General features: G+C 43.8%; 1 protein-coding gene across 8 annotated transcripts in view; it reads right to left on the bottom strand.

Moving 5' to 3' along the window:
* The window catches only part of LOC115181010 (oxidation resistance protein 1), a 162,417-nt gene that overhangs the window by 56,486 nt on the left and 85,957 nt on the right, over positions 1–19,974 (bottom strand). Inside the window, exon 1 of one of the 8 annotated variants that reach the window (XM_029743162.1) lies at positions 7,050–7,402. The exons of the other annotated variants lie outside the window; for them this stretch is intronic. Coding sequence (XP_029599022.1) covers positions 7,050–7,188 — 139 coding nt within the window. The 5' untranslated portion in view covers positions 7,189–7,402. Of the gene's footprint in view, positions 1–7,049; positions 7,403–19,974 lie in introns of those variants that run through there. 8 annotated transcript variants of the gene reach the window in all.

Raw genomic sequence — 19,974 nt, 5'->3', positions numbered from 1 at the left:
CATGGTTAGGACATCTAAGTCATTTTCCAACAATTGTTTACAGACAGATTATTTCACTTATAATTCACTGGTCCACAATTGCAGTGGGTCAGAAGTTTACATACACTAAGTTGATTGTGCCTTTAAATAGCTTGGAAAATTCCAGAAAATTATGTCATAGCTTTAGAGGCTTCTGATAGGCTAATTTACATAATTTGAGTCAATTGGAGGTGTACCTGTGGATGTATTTCAAGGCCTACCTTCAAACTCAGTGCCTCTTTGCTTGACATCATGGGAAAATCAAAAGAAATCATCCAAGACCTCAGAAAAAAAATTGTAGACCTCCACAAGTCTGGATCATCCTTGGGAGCAATTTCCAAACACCTGAAGGTACCACGTTCATCTGTACAAACAATAGTACGCAAGTATAAACACCATGGGACAACACAACCGTCATACTGCTCAGGAAGGAGACGCGTTCTGTCTCCTAGAGATGAACGTACTTTGGTGCGAAAAGTGCAAATCAATCCCAGAACAACTGCAAAGGACCTTGTGAAGATGCTGGAGGAAACAGGTACAAAAGTAACTATATCCATAGTAAAACGAGTCCTATATCGACATAACCTGAAAGGCCACTCAGCAAGGAAGAAGCCACTGCTCCAAAACCGCCATAAAAAAGCCAGACTATGGTTTGCAACTGCACATGGGGACAAAGATCATACTTTTTGGAGAAATGTACTCTGGTCTGATGAAACAAAAATAGAACTGTTTGGCCATAATTACCATCGTCATGTTAGGAGGAAAAAGGGGGATGCTTGAAAGCCAAAGAACACCCTCCCAAACGTGAAGCATGGGGGTGGCAGCATCATGTTGTGGGGGTGCTTTGCTGCAGGGGGGACTGGTGCACTTCATAAAATAGATGACATCATGAGGAAGGAAAATTATGTGGATATATTGAAGCAACATCTCAAGACATCAGTTAGGGAGTTAAAGCTTGGTCGCAAATGCGTCTTCCAAATGAACAATGACCCCAACCATACTTCCAAAGTTGTGGTAAAATGGCTTAAGGACAACAAAGTCAAGGTATTGGAGTGGCCATCACAAAGCCCTGACCTCAATCCCATTGTAATGTGTCGGCAGAACTGAAAAAGCATGTGCGAGCAAGGAGGCCTACAAACCTGACTCAGTTACATCAGCTCAGTCAGGAGGAATGGGCCAAAATTCACCCACCTTCTTGTGGGAAGCTTGTGGAAGGCTACCCGAAATGTTTGACCCAAGTTAAATAATTTAAAGGCAATGCTACCAAATACTAATTGAGTGTATGTAAACTTCTGACCCACTGGGAATGTGAAGAAAGAAATAAAAGCTGAAATAAATCATTCTCTCTACTATTATTCTGACATTTCACATTCTTAAAGTAAAGTGGTGATCCTAACTGACGTAAGACAGGGAATTTTTACTGGGATTAAATGTCAGGAATTGTGAAAAACTGAGTAAAATGTATTTGGCTAAGGTGTATGTAAACTTCTGACTTCAACTGTATATAAGGTGAGACATGGCCTTGACTTCCCTGACTCTAACGGGGCGATAACAGCACGGCAGCCATTGTAATGAATATGCATTGGCTTAGTGAGCTGTCAAACTACACACAGGAAGCACACAGCGACAGCCCACATCCCTTTGCTAACACCCTCTCGCCCTCTCTTTCTTTCTCCATATTTCTCTCTCTCTTTCTCCCTCTCTCTCTCTCGCTCTCTCTCGGCATTATGCAGTCAGTTTTCCCCTGCATACAGCACCATCACCGCCACCACCCAGTACAACCAAACGTTGCTGGAGCAGCAGGACAGGGAGAGGAGAGGGGAGCAGAGCAGTCCTGCCTCTGCCCCGTCATTAACACTGGCTCCAGGTCAATAAATCAAACCCTGATGCTGTCACAGGCTCAGTGAGTGTCACCCCCATCCAGACTGTCTCATTAGCACGCACTCCAGGGCGACTAATCACACCATGATCTCTCCATCGGCTCCTGGGTTATTGCCTTGTGTGAAATATTCAGTTGGTAAATCAAGTTACTATTTATTTTTTAATTGGTTTAAAAAAGGCATGTTTTTCTGTCTCCTGTCTCCTGGATTATATATATTTAGCAATTTTTTAAAATTAAATAATTAAAAGAATATTTCTAACATTTTAACATACATTTAGATATCACATGTATCATATTTATTAAATCTTTAGATAGATAGAAATGTGAGGAAGGAATATACACAAAAACCTTAATAACTATATAATAACAATGTTCTTGATACTTGGGGCTTGTGCATATGAACATTCCACAGTAATACTGTATGTATAGTCACTGAAAAGGCCCCTAGTCTGCTGGTTGGTCATGGACCAGAGGACCCCAGTAACCTAAATCAAATCAAATAAAATGTATTTATATAGCCCTTCTTAGATCAGCTGATATCTCAAAGTGCTGTACAGAAACCCAGCCTAAAACCCCAAACAGCAAGCAATGCAGGTGTAGAAGCACGGTGACTAGGAAAAACTCTCTAGAAAGGCCAAAACCTAAGAAGAAACCTAGAGAGGAACCAGGCTATGAGGGGTGGCCAGTCCTCTTCTGGCTGTGCCGGGTGGAGATTATAACAGAACATGGCCAAGTTGTTCAAATGTTCATAAATGACCTGCATGGTCAAATAATAATAACCTACTCTAGACTCCCCAGACCAAAGCTATATTCCCACCAATAACCATACTAGCATACTGCTCAGAATGAAGCTATGTATTTGACATGCATTCTACATAAGTAGGCTACTGTAGAATGCATGTGGACACCGGAACATAACCCTTTCTGCCTGTGGATCACTGCTGTAGGAGAAGGAGCTCACCTGTTGATCCTATGGCTCTCTGCATCTCTGACCGCTGCATCTCCAACAACAAGCAACCTCTCAGGTTACAGCCTGAATCAATTCCCTGAGGTGAGAAGTGATGAGCTCAGCTAAAAGGAGAACCACAAACTCTGCAGTATCTCTCTCTACTGATCCTCAGTGAGCCAGTGTCACTCACCGGCCAGCCAGGCCTTGGTCAGAAGAAAGTAAGTATCACAAATCTACCACCTCTCTCTAGTCTGCTATCTCCACTGGACCACCATCCTCGCTGAAATCTACCAACTGTACGACATCCTCAACCCTCCAACCACAGTCAGCTAAGCTCCCTGTCCAACCACAGCGGTCCACAGAGATCACAGGGAGGAAATGAGTCTTTAAAAGTATCTCTGTGACTAAATATCACACAGGAATGAGAGTTGACAACTTGATGAACGTTTCCCGGGCAGCAAACACCACCCAGATTATTACATCTCAAATCTCTGACGGCTTTAATGCTAAATCTTTATCGTATCCTCTCACCTCACTAAAGCTTTGGCACAACATATTGAAATGGATTGAGTTGTTGCTCAGGTTCATGGGTAGTCTGGGTAAACAGTGAACATGTCTTTCAATTATGGTTGAGAAGACATTGAGAAGATGCTTGATGTGAGTGTTGCTTAGTCAAACAGTCACAGCAGATATTGAGAGGAGGGTCGGTCAGACATTGACCTCCTAACCAGGCTTCGGTTGCTGACCTGTCAGTTTAGCATTAACTCTAAAAAAAACAAAAAACAAATTACGCTGCCACTGCAACCTCGGCAGAAATCAGTGCGATCCCCCTTTAACATGTCGAGTCAGATAAATGCATCGCTGCAAATGTTGCTTTTGATTGTTCTGAAGGTGTCTACTGTTAGTATCTACAGTTGAAGTTGGAAGTTTACATACACCTTAGCCAAATAGATTTAAACTCAGTTTTTCACAATTCCTGACATGTAATTCTAGTAAAGATTCCCTGTCCTACGTCAGTTAGGATCACCACTTTATTTTAAGAATGTGAAATGTCAGAATAATAGTAGAGAGAATTATTTATTTCAGCTTTTATTTCATCACATTCCCAGTGGGTCAGAAGTTTGCATACACTCAATTAGTATTTGGTCGTTTTTCCTTTAAATTGTTTAACTTGGGACAACCGTGTCAGGTAGCCTTCCACAAGCTTCCCACACTCCTCCTGACAGAGCTGGTGTAACTGAGTCAGGTTTGTAGGCCTCCTTGCTCGCACATGCTTTTTCAGTTCTGCCCACAAATGTTCTATAGGATTGAGGTCAGGGCTTTGTGATGGCCACTCCAATACCTTGACTTTGTTGTCCTTAAGCCATTTTGCCACAACTTTGGAAGTATGCACCAGTCCCTCCTGGAAGTGCACCAGTCCCTCCTGCAGCAAAGCACCCCCACAACATGGTGCCACCCCCGTGCTTCACGGTTGGGATGGTGTCCTTTGGCTTGCAAGCCTCACCCTTTTCCCTCTAAACATAACAACGGTCATTATAGCCAAAAAGTTATATTTTTGTTTCATCATACCAGAGGACATTTCTTCAAAAAAGTACGATCTTTGTCCTCATGTGCAGTTGCAAACCGTAGTCTGGCTTTTTTTATGGCGGTTTTGGAGTAGTGGCTTCTTCCTTGCTGAGCGGCCTTTCAGGTTATGTCGATATAGGACTCGTTTTACTGTGGATATTGATACTTTTGTACCTGTTTCCTCCAGCATCTTCACAAGGTCTTTTGCTATTGTTCTGGGATTGATTTGCACTTTTCGCACCAAAGTACGTTCATCTCTAGGAGACAGAACGCGTCTCCTTCCTGAGCGATATGGCGGCTGTGTGGTCCCATGGTGTTTATACTTGCGTACTATTGTTCGTACAGATGAACGTGGTACCTTCAGGCGTTTGGAAATTGCTCGCAAGGATGATCTAGACTTGTGGAGGTCTACACATTTTTTTCTGAGGTCTTGGCTGATTTCTTTTGATTTTCCCATGATATCAAGCAAAGAGGCTCTGAGTTTGAAGGTAGGCCATGAAATACATCCACAGCTACACGTTCAATTGACTCAAATGATGTCAATTAGCCTATCAGAAGCTTCTTAAGCCATGACATCATTTTTGAATTTTCCAAGCTATTTAAAGGCACAGTCAACTTTGTGTATGTAAACTTCTGACCCACTGCAATTGTGATACATTGAATTATAAGTTAAATAATCTGTCTGTAATTGTTGGAAAAATGACTTGTGTCATGCACAAAGTAGATGTCCTAACCGACTTGCCAAAACTATAGTTTGTAAACAAGAAATTTGTGGAGTGGTTGAAAAACGAGTTTCAATGACTCCAACCCAAGTGTATGTAAACATCCGACTTCAACTGTAGGTAACAGAGAGATCTAATGGACAGAAGTGTCCAATAATAATGTCTTAATATAATATTAGTGGATGAATTTCCTCCCCTGTTTGTTTTTCTAGTGACCCAACCTTCCCTTTGATGCTATTTGATGTACAGTACATCCTACAGCAGCACGTTGCTTTAAATGGACTGGCGGTGAATCTCAAAGGAATGTATGTTAGTTCCATTGGGGCATACTAAACATGTTGAATTGTAGCTAGTCGATATCAGTAAGTAGCCAATACAAACACTGTACTGTAGCCTAAAGTACTTCTGCACATGATGAGGTCAAAGGTCGTTACGCCTGTTTGCATCAAAGCATCATTGCTCCCGACGCCGTTCAATCACCCTTATAAAGCATCTGTCACGCCTTCATAACGCATTTTTTTTGGTTTATTTCATTAATGATCGTTGAATAATTCACTGCTTGTTGGGTTATTGTGAGGACACTTTGGGGCTAAACCAGTGAAGCATTACAAATCTTCAATCGGATTTGCTATCTGTACATGCCTAACCACCGAGGCTCAAAATAAATATGGGAATATTTTTGCCCTAAATGCGTTTCAATGTGAGTTGCTATTGTTAGCAAAGTTATTTTCCTCCATCCCAATAAATCCATAATGAGACCTATACTCCTAGAAAGATTAAATCAAAAACCAATATGATATAGGCCTAACAACTCTTCTCCACAAAGACAGGACACCATCCATCACCATCACAGTATATCAAAATGAAACGTTCCACACAATTGGTTGTAAAAAAAATCCACCATTATGAAAAAGACATCCAATTATGTGAAGGCCTATTCCAGACCTGGGTTCAAATACTATTTGAAATCATACCCAATACTTTAGCTGTGCTTGACTGAGCTTGCCTGTTGCTATAGAACCATTAGAACCATCCCCAGTCCTCGCCCACCTGGCACTCCAGGCAAGCTAAAATAAATGCTCAAAGTGTTCGAAAGATTTCAGATAGTATTATAAACACTGATGTAGTACAGCTGAGATGCTAGAAGGCTGTATGTGCGTGTGTGTGTGGCTGTGTACTGTAGCTGAGAAAAAGTGGGCTCTGTAGCAGTCAGCAGGATAATAGTTTGGTCTAATTAGGACAGAGATTAATAAGATGCATGCTCTGCTGCCCATTGTGCCTTCCTGGGAAACCAAACGCCACTGAGGCCAGTTCATTAACAGTCTCTCTAGTTCTCCCTAGTGCAGATAGTGTGTGTGTGTGTGTGTGTGTGTGTGTGTGTGTGTGTGTGTGTGTGTTAAACTGGGCAATTCATGTAGTAGTATGAATTACCATATGCTTGAAGATTGAGATACACCAGTTCTGTTGTGAAAAATGAAAAGTGCAGAATAGTGTCCACTGTAAAATGCCTGAATTGGAGATGTGTATCACAATAATGCTGTCTGTTAAAATGAACCTTCAATCAAAGCACACAATCCTCAGTTTTTCAGGTGAAGTTATAAGGTAATGCAGATCTGTATTAAGGTATTTGTAAGCCATAGCATTCGAAACAATGCATTTGGGTATATTGAATTGGTTGATATTACAGACTGTGCCTTTAAGAAGCCTGTGCAGGGAAATGTGTCAACTTCACGGTCCAACTGTGACTGTGTTGCAACTTCTTCACCGCATGCCAACTCTACTGAAAATGTACTGTAGGTTGTTAAAAATATATATATAAAAATAAACAAACACTGACTGACTTCATCTACGGTAGTCTGAACTCTGAAACATTACACATTAAACAAGTTCGGCTCCAAGTCTATACTCACACCTGTGTTAATGTTGGTAATGTTGTCGTGCACAGATCCAGAATGTTCTGCGGAAGAGCCATCGGAATTTCCCCGAGTCGAGGTCGAGGCAGGCCAGATTCTATTCGACAGCGCGACCCTGACAGATAGAATGTAGTTCATACTGTGGAACTCGTACGAATATCACAACATGGATGCACCTTAGTTATCACTAACAACCGTTTAAAAAGAAGCCATTTCTGATATCACTGTCATAACGCAATCGCGATAAGATCTAGATAAAAGTCTTTAAAAAAGTGTAATGCAGTGAAACCAACAGACTTCAGCAGACGCAGAAATAGGAACTGAAACAACTTGTTCTTCCCTGATGACGTGACTGTCTGGCGTCAAGCAGTGCCCCGCACTCACAGCAATCAATGAATACATATCATTGATAATCAATTCTAGAAAAAACGATGGAAGTTGTGAAAAACACAAGATCATAACGTGCATTATGTAGCTACAATATCCGACCTACGCAATTAACACGTTTATTGTTATACATTGTTATAAGGCATTGTTATATTGTTTATATTCTAATATTTAGCCTTGGTCTAGAAGTGGTAAGTTCATTATCGAGATGGTTATTTAGGTCTTATAAATGAGTGACTGTCTCCCTGAATGAGAGAGTCCAACAGCCAAGAGGTCTGAACCTTTATGTCATGGCATGTACTCGCCCTGGAGGGCTTCTGTTTTACCCCTATCTGTCTGTTTCCCCTCAATTGCTGCAACTTGCAAGTCTACTTAAAGATGACATGCATGACAATCATGGGAACTGAACAAATCTCACTCTCATCTTAATAACATTGTATTCAATTGAGGAAAGCACATAGCCAGGCAGCCACTCCACTCCACTCAACACTATAAGTGTCCCACCATACAGAATAAGGCCAGGGACTCATAATATTACTGCGACATATAAGTGTCTCTTCAGACACCAAGGGAAGAAGATATGGCATTTGGAATGGGTCAATGTGTGTGGAACATTGAAGAACCCAGCAGACCAGGACAAGGTGTAATAATTGGGGAGCAGAATTAGGCAGTGAACTGGAAACAGCCCAATGCATTATTCATCTGCAGAGATATGGTAAGAAATGAAAGAGAGAAAGAGAAATTTGTTTTAAAACCCTGAACTGGAAATAAAAGTCATCTAAACGAATGAATAGATACAATGACCGTGTTCTCCAAGGTAAGACATATGTTGTCCTCCATCTGCTGGTTACAGTGAAAAGTGCAGCCTGGTTTATAAATCACCTAGTATTTTTAGGAGCACATGGATGGGTGACAGATTTACTCTAAATTGTAACAAAGCAATAGGTCAACATGGGTACATCCAGAGCCATATAAACAGAGTCAGGCAGAGCCTGGCCCCTCTCAAGGTTTCCTCCTATTACTAAGGAAGTGTTTTGGTACTTTACAACAAGTTATAAAGCATTGTAAATGCAGGCTTTTGGTAAAGTGTAGTCTGTTGTGAAAGACTAAAACAAAAGAGATTTGGGTCAGGGTTGCCGAGATGAAGTAAACTGTTACCATTGATTTGTAACAGTACCACAGAGTCCATTTGGCTTCCTCTTTGTTTGGCCCTGTTTTATAAACACACGTTGCAACAAATTATTTGACAGACTGATTGATGAACTCTCAGTCAATAACACTGGTAAAGTTCCAAGTTCCAAGGTGAACATGAGGATGGATGAGGCTGCCTACAGTATGAGCTCTTAGTTGAGGGATTACAACTTGCTTTCTGCTCCATAGTGACCTTGAACACCATCCCCTGTCTGGGCCCCTGGGATGCTTGGCCCGGGGCAGGGTTGTTGTGATGGGTTTGGGACAGACCACCACCTGGGGCTTGTTGCTCTGTAATATATAGCTACAAAAGCTGTAAAGCTGCCCAGAGCAGTCATCAAATCATCCATTACTTCCAAACAAAGGGGGATTGGGTTTCCTCCCTAAGCTCTGTCTGTTGCAGCCTAATAGGGGAAGAATTAGATACTCTCACCATACCATCTAGCTCTGCTCCAGGGCATTAGTGTGCATTCCTCCTCTAGTTAGTGGACAAACGTGCACTAATGACCTGGACCATAGCTACGTACCATCCAGAAGACCGTCTGAACTGTAACACAGTCTGTTTATTCAGCCCTGTTTACTTTTCCCACCTGACTACTCTAAAGGCTGTGTAATTAAGCTACTGTGTAATTTGAGTCATTTATGAAACATCCAGAGGCATTACATAAAATGAGCCTTATTGATTGAAGAGATTAAAGTGTCGTTCGGTTTCAAACAACATTAAGTTTGGGTGTTTAATGTATCTCTCCTTTCACATTAACAACATTAAGGAGGTTTGTATCTGATTAAACGAGTAATCTACTGCCATTCTAATGGGACCTTAGAGTTTATTCTAACTTCTGTCATTTGGTTATTAGCTCAGCATATTAACAACTGTTATACATTATATAAATGTATCGGATTGTAAGAATCTCTAGTTAAGAGGACCAGTTAAGGTTTGTATTGGTAACTACTTGTCTCTCTGGTCCCAAGCAATCTCTTCATTACCAAACACAACACAACTTGTTGTACAGAGATCCATGCACAGAAGATCTAGTGTTACCAGTTGCCTCTGTAAGCCCTAGTCTAACAGGCTGTGTATGTGTGTGTGTGTGTGTGTGTGTATGTGTATGTGTATGTGTATGTGTATGTGTATGTGTGTGTGTGTGCGTGTGCGTGTGCGTGTGTGTGTGTGTGTGTGTTTTGTTGTCATCGTAGAGAGTGGTGCTGAAGCTGGGCAGAGTGTTCATCTCACTTTGTGCATGACACAAGCAATTTTTCCAACAATTGTTTACAGACAGATTATTTCACTTATAATTCACTGTATCACAATTCCAGTGGGTCAGAAGTTTACATACACTAAGTTGACTGTGCCTTTAAACAGCTTGGAAAATTCCAGAAAATTATGTCATGGCTTTAGAAGCTTCTGATAGGCTAGCTGACATAATTTGAGTCAATTGGAGGTGTAGCTGTAGATGTATTTCAAGGCCTACCGTCAAACTCAGTGCCTCTTTGCTTGACATCATGGGAAAATCTTTCCAAATGCCTGAAGGTACCATGTTCATCTGTACAAACAATAGCACGCAAGTATAAACACCATGGGACCATGCAGCCGTCATATCGCTCAGGAAGGAGACGCGTTCTGTCTCCTAGAGATGAACGTACTTTGGCGCGAAAAGTGCAAATCAATCCCAGAACAACAGGTAAGGACCTTGTGAAGATGCTGGAGGAAACAGGTACAAAAGTAACTATATCCACAGTAAAATGAGTCCTATATCGACATAACCTGAAAGGCCGCTCAGTAAGGAAGAAGCCACTGCTCCAAAACCGCCATAAAAAAGCCAGACTACGGTTTGCAACTGCACATGGGGACAAAGATCGTACTTTTTTTGAGAAATGTCCTCTGGTCTGATGAAACAAAAATAAAACTGTTTGGCTATAATGACCATTGTTATGTGAAGCACGGGGGTGGCAGCATCATGTTGTGGGGGTGCTTTGCTGCAGGAGGGACTGGTGCACTTCCAGGAGGGAATGGTGCATACTTCCAAAGTTGTGGCAAAATGGCTTAAGGACAACAAAGTCAAGGTATTGGAGTGGCCATCCACAAAGCCCTGACCTCAATCCTATAGAAAATTTGTCGGCAGAACTGAAAAAGCGTGTGCGAGCAAGGAGGCCTACAAACCTGACTCAGTTACACCAGCTCAGTCAGGAGGAATGGGCCAAAATTCACCCACCTTCTTGTGGGAAGCTTGTGGAAGGCTACCCGAAACATTTGACCCAAGATAAACAATTTAAAGGCAATGCTACCAAATACTAATTGAGTGTATGTAAACTTCTGACCCACTGGGAATGTGATGAAATAAAAGCTGAAATAAATCATTCTCTCTACTATTATTCTGACATTTCACATTCTTAAAATAAAGTGGTGATCCTAACTGAACTAAGACAGAGAATTTTTACTAGGATTAAATGTCAGGAATTGTGAAAAACTGAGTTTAAATGTATTTGGCTAAGGTGTATGTAAACTTCCGATTTCAACTGTACATATGTGTTATTACAATTGAATAACAGAGGGAGGCCAGTAAAAAGAGTGTTATAACTAGGATGATGTGAGAGAGACAAAGACTGTTTACTGTAGTTAGCACTAGGAGTCTCTCAGAGAGACAGACAGGTCTTCACAATGGCTGCAATCACAGGTGGAACCGGGCCTGTCACACAACACCTCCTTCTCTCCTCTCCTCCTCTCCGGTACATCTCTTCATCGGGAAAGTATAGCTTTCTCTCCAGCCCCTCAAAAGCTGTCAACAACAGCAACACAACAGATGATTATGTTCCTCAGAAAGCGGTGCCGAATATTCATGAAGCTATGAATCCATGTTGTGCAAAATGTCTGTTAGGAATGTGACAATGCCAAATTGAATCATGTGGAAGAACTGGCTGTCTGTATACATCACATACGGGACTTATATAACCATCATTAATGTCACTTAGTCATCCAAATGGCACTTTATTCCCTACAGTGCACTACTCCTGACCAGGGCACATAGTGCTCGGGTCAAAAGTAGTGCACTATATAGGGAATAGGGTGACATTTGGAATGCACTCCTTAATAACTGCCATTATTCACGCTTGGTTTTAAACAAACCGCCCTCACTTGAAAGTCTGCTTTCAGTCCTTTGTCTTTTCTCATACAAAATGGAGTTCTAATGCTCTCCTATAGCAAGAGCTTTTTTATGATATGCCATTTGCTCTCCTCTCTGCGGTTAACCTCAGTACGGGTAGTTACTGTAAGCTGCAGACCAGAGGGTGAGAGGGGACTGCAATTACCCAGACCCTTCATCAGGCCCTGGCCTATGGGCTCGCAGTGTGGGAGTCAAGGCTACCAATCATACTCCAGACAATTCTTTCGCTCTCTCTCAGATTCATAGGTAGTCAATTTAGTGTTCAAGGCCATTACTGGGGCTGAGATGGACCCCGCCTCAGCTGACTTGCCTTCCCAGAGTCACTGCTCCTAGAATCAGGCTAGGTATAACTAACATTACCACAGCATTATTGACTCTTTATGTCATGAATACATGCTTTATGAATGGTACATATCACCACTCTAAGCAAAGTGTTAGTATTCAGTGTCAGCATTCTCCTGATGTTGGGAGAAAAGACCCCTTAACAAAGGAGAATCATCCCGTCGGAGACACGGATGTATTTTTAGAAGATAAGCCTCGTCACAGTCAATTGTGTTCTTATATGCTTCAGGGTTTGTTTTATCAACTCTTCCACAATTCATGAAACTTATGCTGTTTTGGTTCAGTTAGTGGCATATTTTAGACCAAAACGCTGAAAACTTTTGATCTGATATATTATTGATTTATTATTGTCAAAAAATGATGCAGTTAGTGTGGAATACAGAAATAGGCTTGGAAAAAACCCTCAACTCGACAAAGAGTTATAAAAACACGCTCTGCACATTTAAGATAACAAAGTTATTTCAGTTTGAGTATAAACATTATCACAAAACTAATACTATGTCATAAATGTTATTGTTCACCATTTCTAAATGGTTCCAGAGAAAAAAAGGATCCATCTATAGATTAGTTCTATTAAACCCAACGTACTAGACTGGACTGGAGAGCATCTTGAGTGTTGGGAGAGGGTGACAGCAAAGCTTGGTTGTGACTCAGCCACCTCCACCGCCAGCCCGCCACACTAATTCCATCCGTTGCCTTGATTCTTCTTTTTCCCTCTGGGACAGCGCAGTTGTCCTGGTCTGTTGTGATAGATCACTGCATCGTGAGAGCCAGAGCCATCTTTCACCAGCAACTATAACCCCCCGTCCCCCTGTCCCCGGCTCATGGTCATCCATCTATCCTCCTGTGGCCGTGGGTGTCTGTACAGTGGCTGTCTCAGGCTCCACTGGGAGGCTGGGTGGCCCCAGGAATAATGACCAGGGGTGCACAGTGACCATCAGCTCAGCTCTCTCGCTCTCTCTCTCTCTCTCACTCTCTCTCTCTCACTCTCTCTCGTTGTCACATTATGATATGAGGAGAGGAGTTGAAGACAGAGGAGGAGGAGAGGGGATGTGGAAAGTAGAGGTGGAGAATAATTGAGGAGGAGGAGAGAAGAGGAAGAGGGGAAAGAGGATAGGAGAAGGAGAGAGGAAGATGAGAGGTGGAGAGGAGAAGGAGGAGGGGAAAGAGGATAGGAGAAGGAGAGAGGAAGATGAGAGGAGGAGAGGAGAGGAGGAGGGGAAAGAGGATAGGAGAAGGAGAGGGGAAGATGAGTGGTGGAGAGGAGAAGGAGAGGGGAAGATGAGAGGTGGAGAGGAGAGGAGGAGGGGAAAGAGGATAGGAGAAGGAGAGGGGAAGATGAGAGGTGGAGAGGAGAAGATGAGAGATAGAGAGGAGAGGAGGAGGGGAAAGAGGATAGGAAAAGGAGAGGGGAAGATGAGAGGAGGAGAGGAGAAGATGAGAGATAGAGAGGAGAGGAGGAGGGGAAAGAGGATAGGAGAAGGAGAGGGGAAGATGAGAGGAGGAGAGGAGAAGATGAGAGATAGAGAGGAGAGGAGGAGGGGAAAGAGGATAGGAAAAGGAGAGGGGAAGATGAGAGGAGGTAGAGGAGAGATGGAGGGGAAAGTGGAGAAGAGGTAGAGAGGAGAAGATGAGAGGTGGAGAGGAGAGGAGAAGGGGAAAGAGGATAGGAGAAGGAGAGGGGAAGATGAGAGGTGGAGAGGAGAGAAGAAGGAGAGGGGAAGATGAGAGGTGGAGAGGAGAGGAGGAGAAGGAGAGGGGAAGATGAGAGGTGGAGAGGAGAGGAGGAGGGGAAAGAGGATAGGAGAAGGAGAGGGGAAGAAGAGAGGTGGAGAGGAGAAGGAGAGGGGAAGAAGAGAGGTAGAGAGGAGAGGAGAAGAAGAGGGGAAGAAGAGAGGTGGAGAGGAGAGGAGAAGGACAGGGGAAAGAGGAGAGGAGAAGGAGAGGGGAAGATAAGAGGTGGAGAGGAGAGTTGTCTGTCTGTGAGAAAGGTTTCATTTCAGGAGGTAAAGATGAACATCAGACATGCACCACTGCTCTCTTCACGCAGGCAATTTATTAAAACAAGCCTAGCCCCACTATAACGCTAACAGCTCCACAGGCTAAGACAGGGAGTGGGAAGAGACAGGGAGTGGGAAGAGACATTGAGTGGGAAGAGACAGGGAGGGGGAAGAGACATTGAGTGGGAAGAGACAGGGAGTGGGAAGAGACAGGGAGTGGGAAGAGACAGGGAGGGGGAAGAGACATTGAGTGGGAAGAGACATTGAGTGGGAAGAGACATTGAGTGGGAAGAGACAGGGAGGGGGAAGAGACAGGGAGTAGGAAGAGACATTGAGTGGGAAGAGACATTGAGTGGGAAGAGACAGGGTGGGGGAAGAGACATTGAGTGGGAAGAGACATTGAGTGGGAAGAGACAGGGAGGGGGAAGAGACAGGGAGTAGGAAGAGACAGGGAGTAGGAAGATACATTGAGTGGGAAGAGACAGGGAGGGGGAAGAGACAGGGAGGGGGACATCTCAGTGAAATAAACAAAATCAATTGTACTTATTGAACACTGCGGCTGGAATTAATTGGTTTCTCTTTAAGTCAGACACACTCATATATTTCATCATTATCTTAAACAGACTCCCAAGAATCATAATGCCAAAATGGACGACGACTGTCGTTTTAGCTGCTCTTCTTCCTCCCTCTCCTCCCCTGTCGTCTAGAGTATATGGGCAGCTGACTCATACAGTATGTGCATCACAAATGGCAACATATTCTCTATATCCCTATGGGAACTGGTCAAAAGTAGTGCATTATATAGTGAATACAGTAAAATGACATTTGGGACACAGTCAGTGGCAACTTGGATTTAAGAAGGCATCACCCAGTCTATTTGGACACATCACCCAGTCTGTCCCGCCCATCAAATTGACAAACATGACAAAGGGTCTGTACTCAATCCATCTATCTTAAAACACCCTTTGACCCTCTCCATCCATCACTATGATATCACTGCTTCCATCCACAACACAGGGCCTACATTTTTAATGAATCTCTTCTCTGAAATACGCTAGCTGGGTAATTTGTTGGTTAAATGATGAGTTGGGCGGGCACGTATTGGATGAGCTGAGATGTGAGTTGTTATCGCCGTTGTATTCGTTACAATATAGTCAAACTGACAGAGACTATTGGCATGTAGGCTGAGCCCTGTATCACATTTATTTGGGACAGTAGAACTGATTGTAAGAGTCCATGCGAGCATGAAACACTATGGTGTATAGTCTATACTCTGATGCAGCACCAAAGAGAATGTTCTGGGCCGACACACTAACATTTAACGAGATGTAATGAAAGCACTGTCCACTGACCCATGTTGTGTAGACTGCATACTGCACTGTTAGCTAAATCTTGTCCCACAGCTATATTCTTCCCCTTGGATAAACTAGTACATGGCCAACCCGGGCCCTGGACTGTATACAATACAAAGTCTCATTAGAATAAGGAGATGGGAGTTCAAGGAGGGGGGTTGAGATGGTGGAGCGCAACAGTGGCGTGTATTCATGGATGCCAAGGGAAGCCAGGCTTCCCCAAAAAATGTCAAAAAATATAAAATAATAAAATCATTGATATCCTTCATCTCTGTTTTATAATTTTCCTTTAATTTGCAAGAGGCTGAATGTATCTCACTGGAGAAAGCATCCAAGTGAGCGAAACAGTGCCCCTCTGTCTCTGTATGTGTAGGCCATCTATCTGATTCTGTCTGGCCAAAAAGAGTAAGACATTGTTGCCGCCCGGACAAATTGCCGCCTGGACCAAATCAGTTAAGAACAAATTCTTATTTACAATGACGGCCTACCCCCCCGGCCAAACCCTCTCTTAACCCGGACGACGCTGGGCCAATTGTGCACCGCCCTATGGGACTCCTGATCACAGCCAGTTGTGACACAGCCTGGGAACGAACCAGGGTCTATAGCAACACCTCTAGCACTGCAATGCAGTACCTTAGACCGCTGCGCCACTCGGTAGGCAACTTTAATTGTTGCATCTCGTTGTGATGTTGTCCTCCAGTGGCTAGCTACAGTAGCTAGTCAAAATTGGTCCTTTCCTAAATTAGCCATGGTTTTACTTAATTAAAACACTTAATTATAACGGCAACTCTTATGCAACCATAAATGCATACATTGTGCCCCTGGCCTGAGAGGATGGAAGTTCAATATGCAGCTAGATGTAGAAGGCTAATGTTAACTAGCTAACATTTCGTCAACATGAAAGAGAGAAGGATGGCATTGGTGTTTCTCTACAAGTAGAGTCAACAAGTTTTTTTCTACTTGCACGAACACACACACACACACACACACACACACACACACACACACACACACACACACACACACACACACACTAAACATAGGTGATTTGATGATGTTGAAATGTTGAAGTTGAAATGGACTTGCAGTAACTCTCTGTGGTTCTAAATCAATAGTAGTTTAGTGGTCCAAAAATGTCAGAAACATGAACTTGCTTGACCATGCTGTAGGTCTTATAACTGTTTGTTACATGCAATATGCTTTGTGGACTTCACCGGACAGAGGTTGCTCTCTGGTTTTGTGGTGAAACAAATGTGTTGTTGAATTTATTCTGCCACTGTGTCTTCTTATTGTCTCAGCCTTAGGACTATATATCACAGTGGCAAGGCAGTTACCTAACAGGTTATAGAGCAAACAACCCAATTATCACAACACATAGATTGTAATAACTCTATTTTTTCTGGCTTGGCTTCAACAGTGATATTACCTACGCACCGCTACTGGATCAGAATGAATCACATGCAGCTAAAAGGAGTGTTCACATTTCAAGGATTGCAAAGCTACTGCTGGACCTGGGCCTTCCCCCTCGATTGGGCCGAGGTGCTGCCTGCACACTAAACTCTGACAACTCTGACAACAAGACACTCCCTAAGAGATCTGGTCAATAAAAGGAGTCTAATGTAGTGCTAATCACCTACTTAGAGGAATCAATCAACATACTCCTGTTATGGGTCTGTATTATGGAAAACCTAGACGGACAGTTTCTCCATTGAGGATGCATTTTAGTCTAGGACTAGACTTAATCTGTGTCTGGGAAACCTGCACAGAAAGAAATGACGTGTGTGCTGTAGCCAACTCCTATGGCTAAATAAATGTGTAAGGAACCTTGACGACCGTGTGAATGGTAACATTTGTATGCTCCTTACTGGCATGAGGCCTACAAGTGCCATTCTGAAACAAATTAATATAACACTGAATATGCCAGAAGTAAGCAAACATTTAATGGGTAACAATAAATACAACTCTTACCGAGTTGATCCTGCTGCATCAACGCATGTGTGTAAAACACAAACACAGGACGGTGAAATATAGCTGTTTCAATGTAATGTGATCTAATAAATTCATGAGCAAAACAAAAACAAATATCAACAGTTATTTGGAGAGGCAGGTCTTATTTTACACACACACACACACACGCACGCACGCACACACACACACACACACACACACACACACACACACACGCACGCACACACACAGCGGCAGGAAAAAACTGCTTACTCTTCATTAGAGCTGTATGTAATCAATCCCTGGCATGGGACGACAGGCTGGCTGGCTGGCTGGCTGGCTGACTTGCTGGCTGACAGGCTGGCTGGCTGGCTGACTGACAGGCTGGCTGGCTGGCTGACTTGCTGGCTGACAGGCTGGCTGGCTGGCTGACTGGCTGACTTGCTGGCTGACTTGCTGGCTGACAGGCTGACAGGCTGGCTGACAGGCTGGCTGGCTGACTGATGACTGACTGACTGACTGACTGACTGACTGACTGGCTGGCTGACAGGCTGGCTGACTGACTGGCTGGCTGGCTGACTGGCTGACTCTCCAAACTAAGTGTGGAAACAGTGTGATTACTAGCGCAGTGGCATTTATAAATTGAACGCAGATTGGAGGAGAGGAGAAGCGGGCTGCAGAGAGGCTCACGTCAACGTAATTACACCACTGGCCCAAAGGCAGATATTTTACAGCACACTGCAGTAAATTCAGCTCCCCACTGCTATATTGACCACAAGAGAAAATAAAAAGTTTTTCATTGCTGGGTAAAGTTGAAGCTCTCCCATGGCCATTGTTATGAATCCCATTGCCACAGTCATTGATCTATAGTTCTGTCCAAAATGGCACCCTATTCCCTACAGTGCACTACTTTGGGCCCTATGTGCCCAGGTCAAAAGTAGTGCACTATAATGAGAATAGGGTGCCTTGGGACGCAGAGATTTAACCTCGCTTTGACAAGGGCTTGAATCTACCTGAGAGTTGTTGACTCATATAAAAGACCATTGAGGATAAAATAGTCTATTGCTGTCCTTTGTACTGTTAGTGATACTGAGTCTTAACGATAGTCCCTAACGGAATCATGTGCCTAGAATATACCATCATTAACATGGGATAGATTTGGAAGCTATCCAAGCCACAAAGAACATCTGCATGACATTTGTTGTGGTGCTATTTAGCATAGTGTCATGGTGTCATTGGTCTATGTGCTTGATACTAACCATAATTCAGTCGAACATCTCCTCTACACAGACTTTGCCCCAATAGCACCCTATTCCCTATATGGTGCACTACTTTTGACCAGGACTCACAGGGCTCTGTTCAAAAGCAGCACACTATGTAGGGAATAGGGTGCCATTTGGGACACAAACACAGAAAAGACTATCCTGAATGGAACAAACCTTTTTCTTGTTTAGATTGATAAAACCAAGAGCTACAACGTCTGATTTAATTTGCCTTGTAGGACAATGGAAGCATGGCTGGTGTAATGGATAGCTGTGACCCACCTGGTCACTAAATCTTTGCTAGATATGCCTCTCAATAATTCAGACGGTTAATGAATGCAGTGTGGGTGAAGGGATGTGGAGAGAGAGAGACAATGAGAGAGAAAGATAGAAAGAGAGAGAGAGGGAAAGAGAGAGGGAGAAAGGTTGAATGAGCACTACATCCACAAAGACAATAATATGCAATGACGAAGAAAGTTCAAAGCTCCAAACCCAGAAAACAGAGGTGACATTCGGGGGGAAGCTGTAACCTGTAACTCAGTCTCCTCAGGACTTTAAATGGCCCCACAAACCGCGGACACAGCTTCCGGCAGGGCAGGCGGAGGGGCAGGTTTCGGGTCGAGAGCCAGACCCGCACCGGAGCCTCACTGCGGTGACAGTCTGCGCTGGCTTTCTGGTGCATGCAGCACGGCGCACTGAAGGTGAACATGAGCGCCGTCCCATGTCTCCTCCGCGCGCCGAAACCAGTCGCCAACCGCAGGAGCCTCGGTCTGACTCTGCTGCCAAGGAGCCAGAACCAGCTGATACCCCAGTACGCACTGGAAGGGGGAGAGGTTAGTGGAGGAGTGGCGGAGCGAGTTCTGGGCCATCTCTGCCCAGGGCATGAACACCGCCCACTCCCCCGGCCGGTCCTGACAATAAGACCTCAGAAACCTACCCACATCCTGGTTAATTCTCTCCACCTGCCCGTTACTCTCGGGGTGAAAACCCGAGGTAAGGCTGACCGAGACCCCCAGACGTTCCATGAACGCCCTCCAGACCCTCGAAGTGAACTGGGACCCCGATCAGACACTATGTCCTCAGGCACCCCGTAGTGTGTAAACAAGGCCTCCGCAGTCTGTAGGGCCGTAGGGAGACCGGGCAGAGGGAGGAGATGGCAGGACTTAGAAAAATGGTCCACAACGACCAGGATCATGGTATTACCCTGTGAGGGAGGAAGATCAGTAAGGAAATCCACCGACAGGTGCGACCACGGCCATTGTGGAACGGGTAAGGGGTGTAG

The sequence above is a fragment of the Salmo trutta genome, chromosome 3, assembly GCF_901001165.1.
Source record: "Salmo trutta chromosome 3, fSalTru1.1, whole genome shotgun sequence".
NCBI lineage: Eukaryota > Metazoa > Chordata > Actinopteri > Salmoniformes > Salmonidae > Salmo > Salmo trutta.
This window is presented reverse-complemented; position numbering and strand designations above follow the sequence as displayed.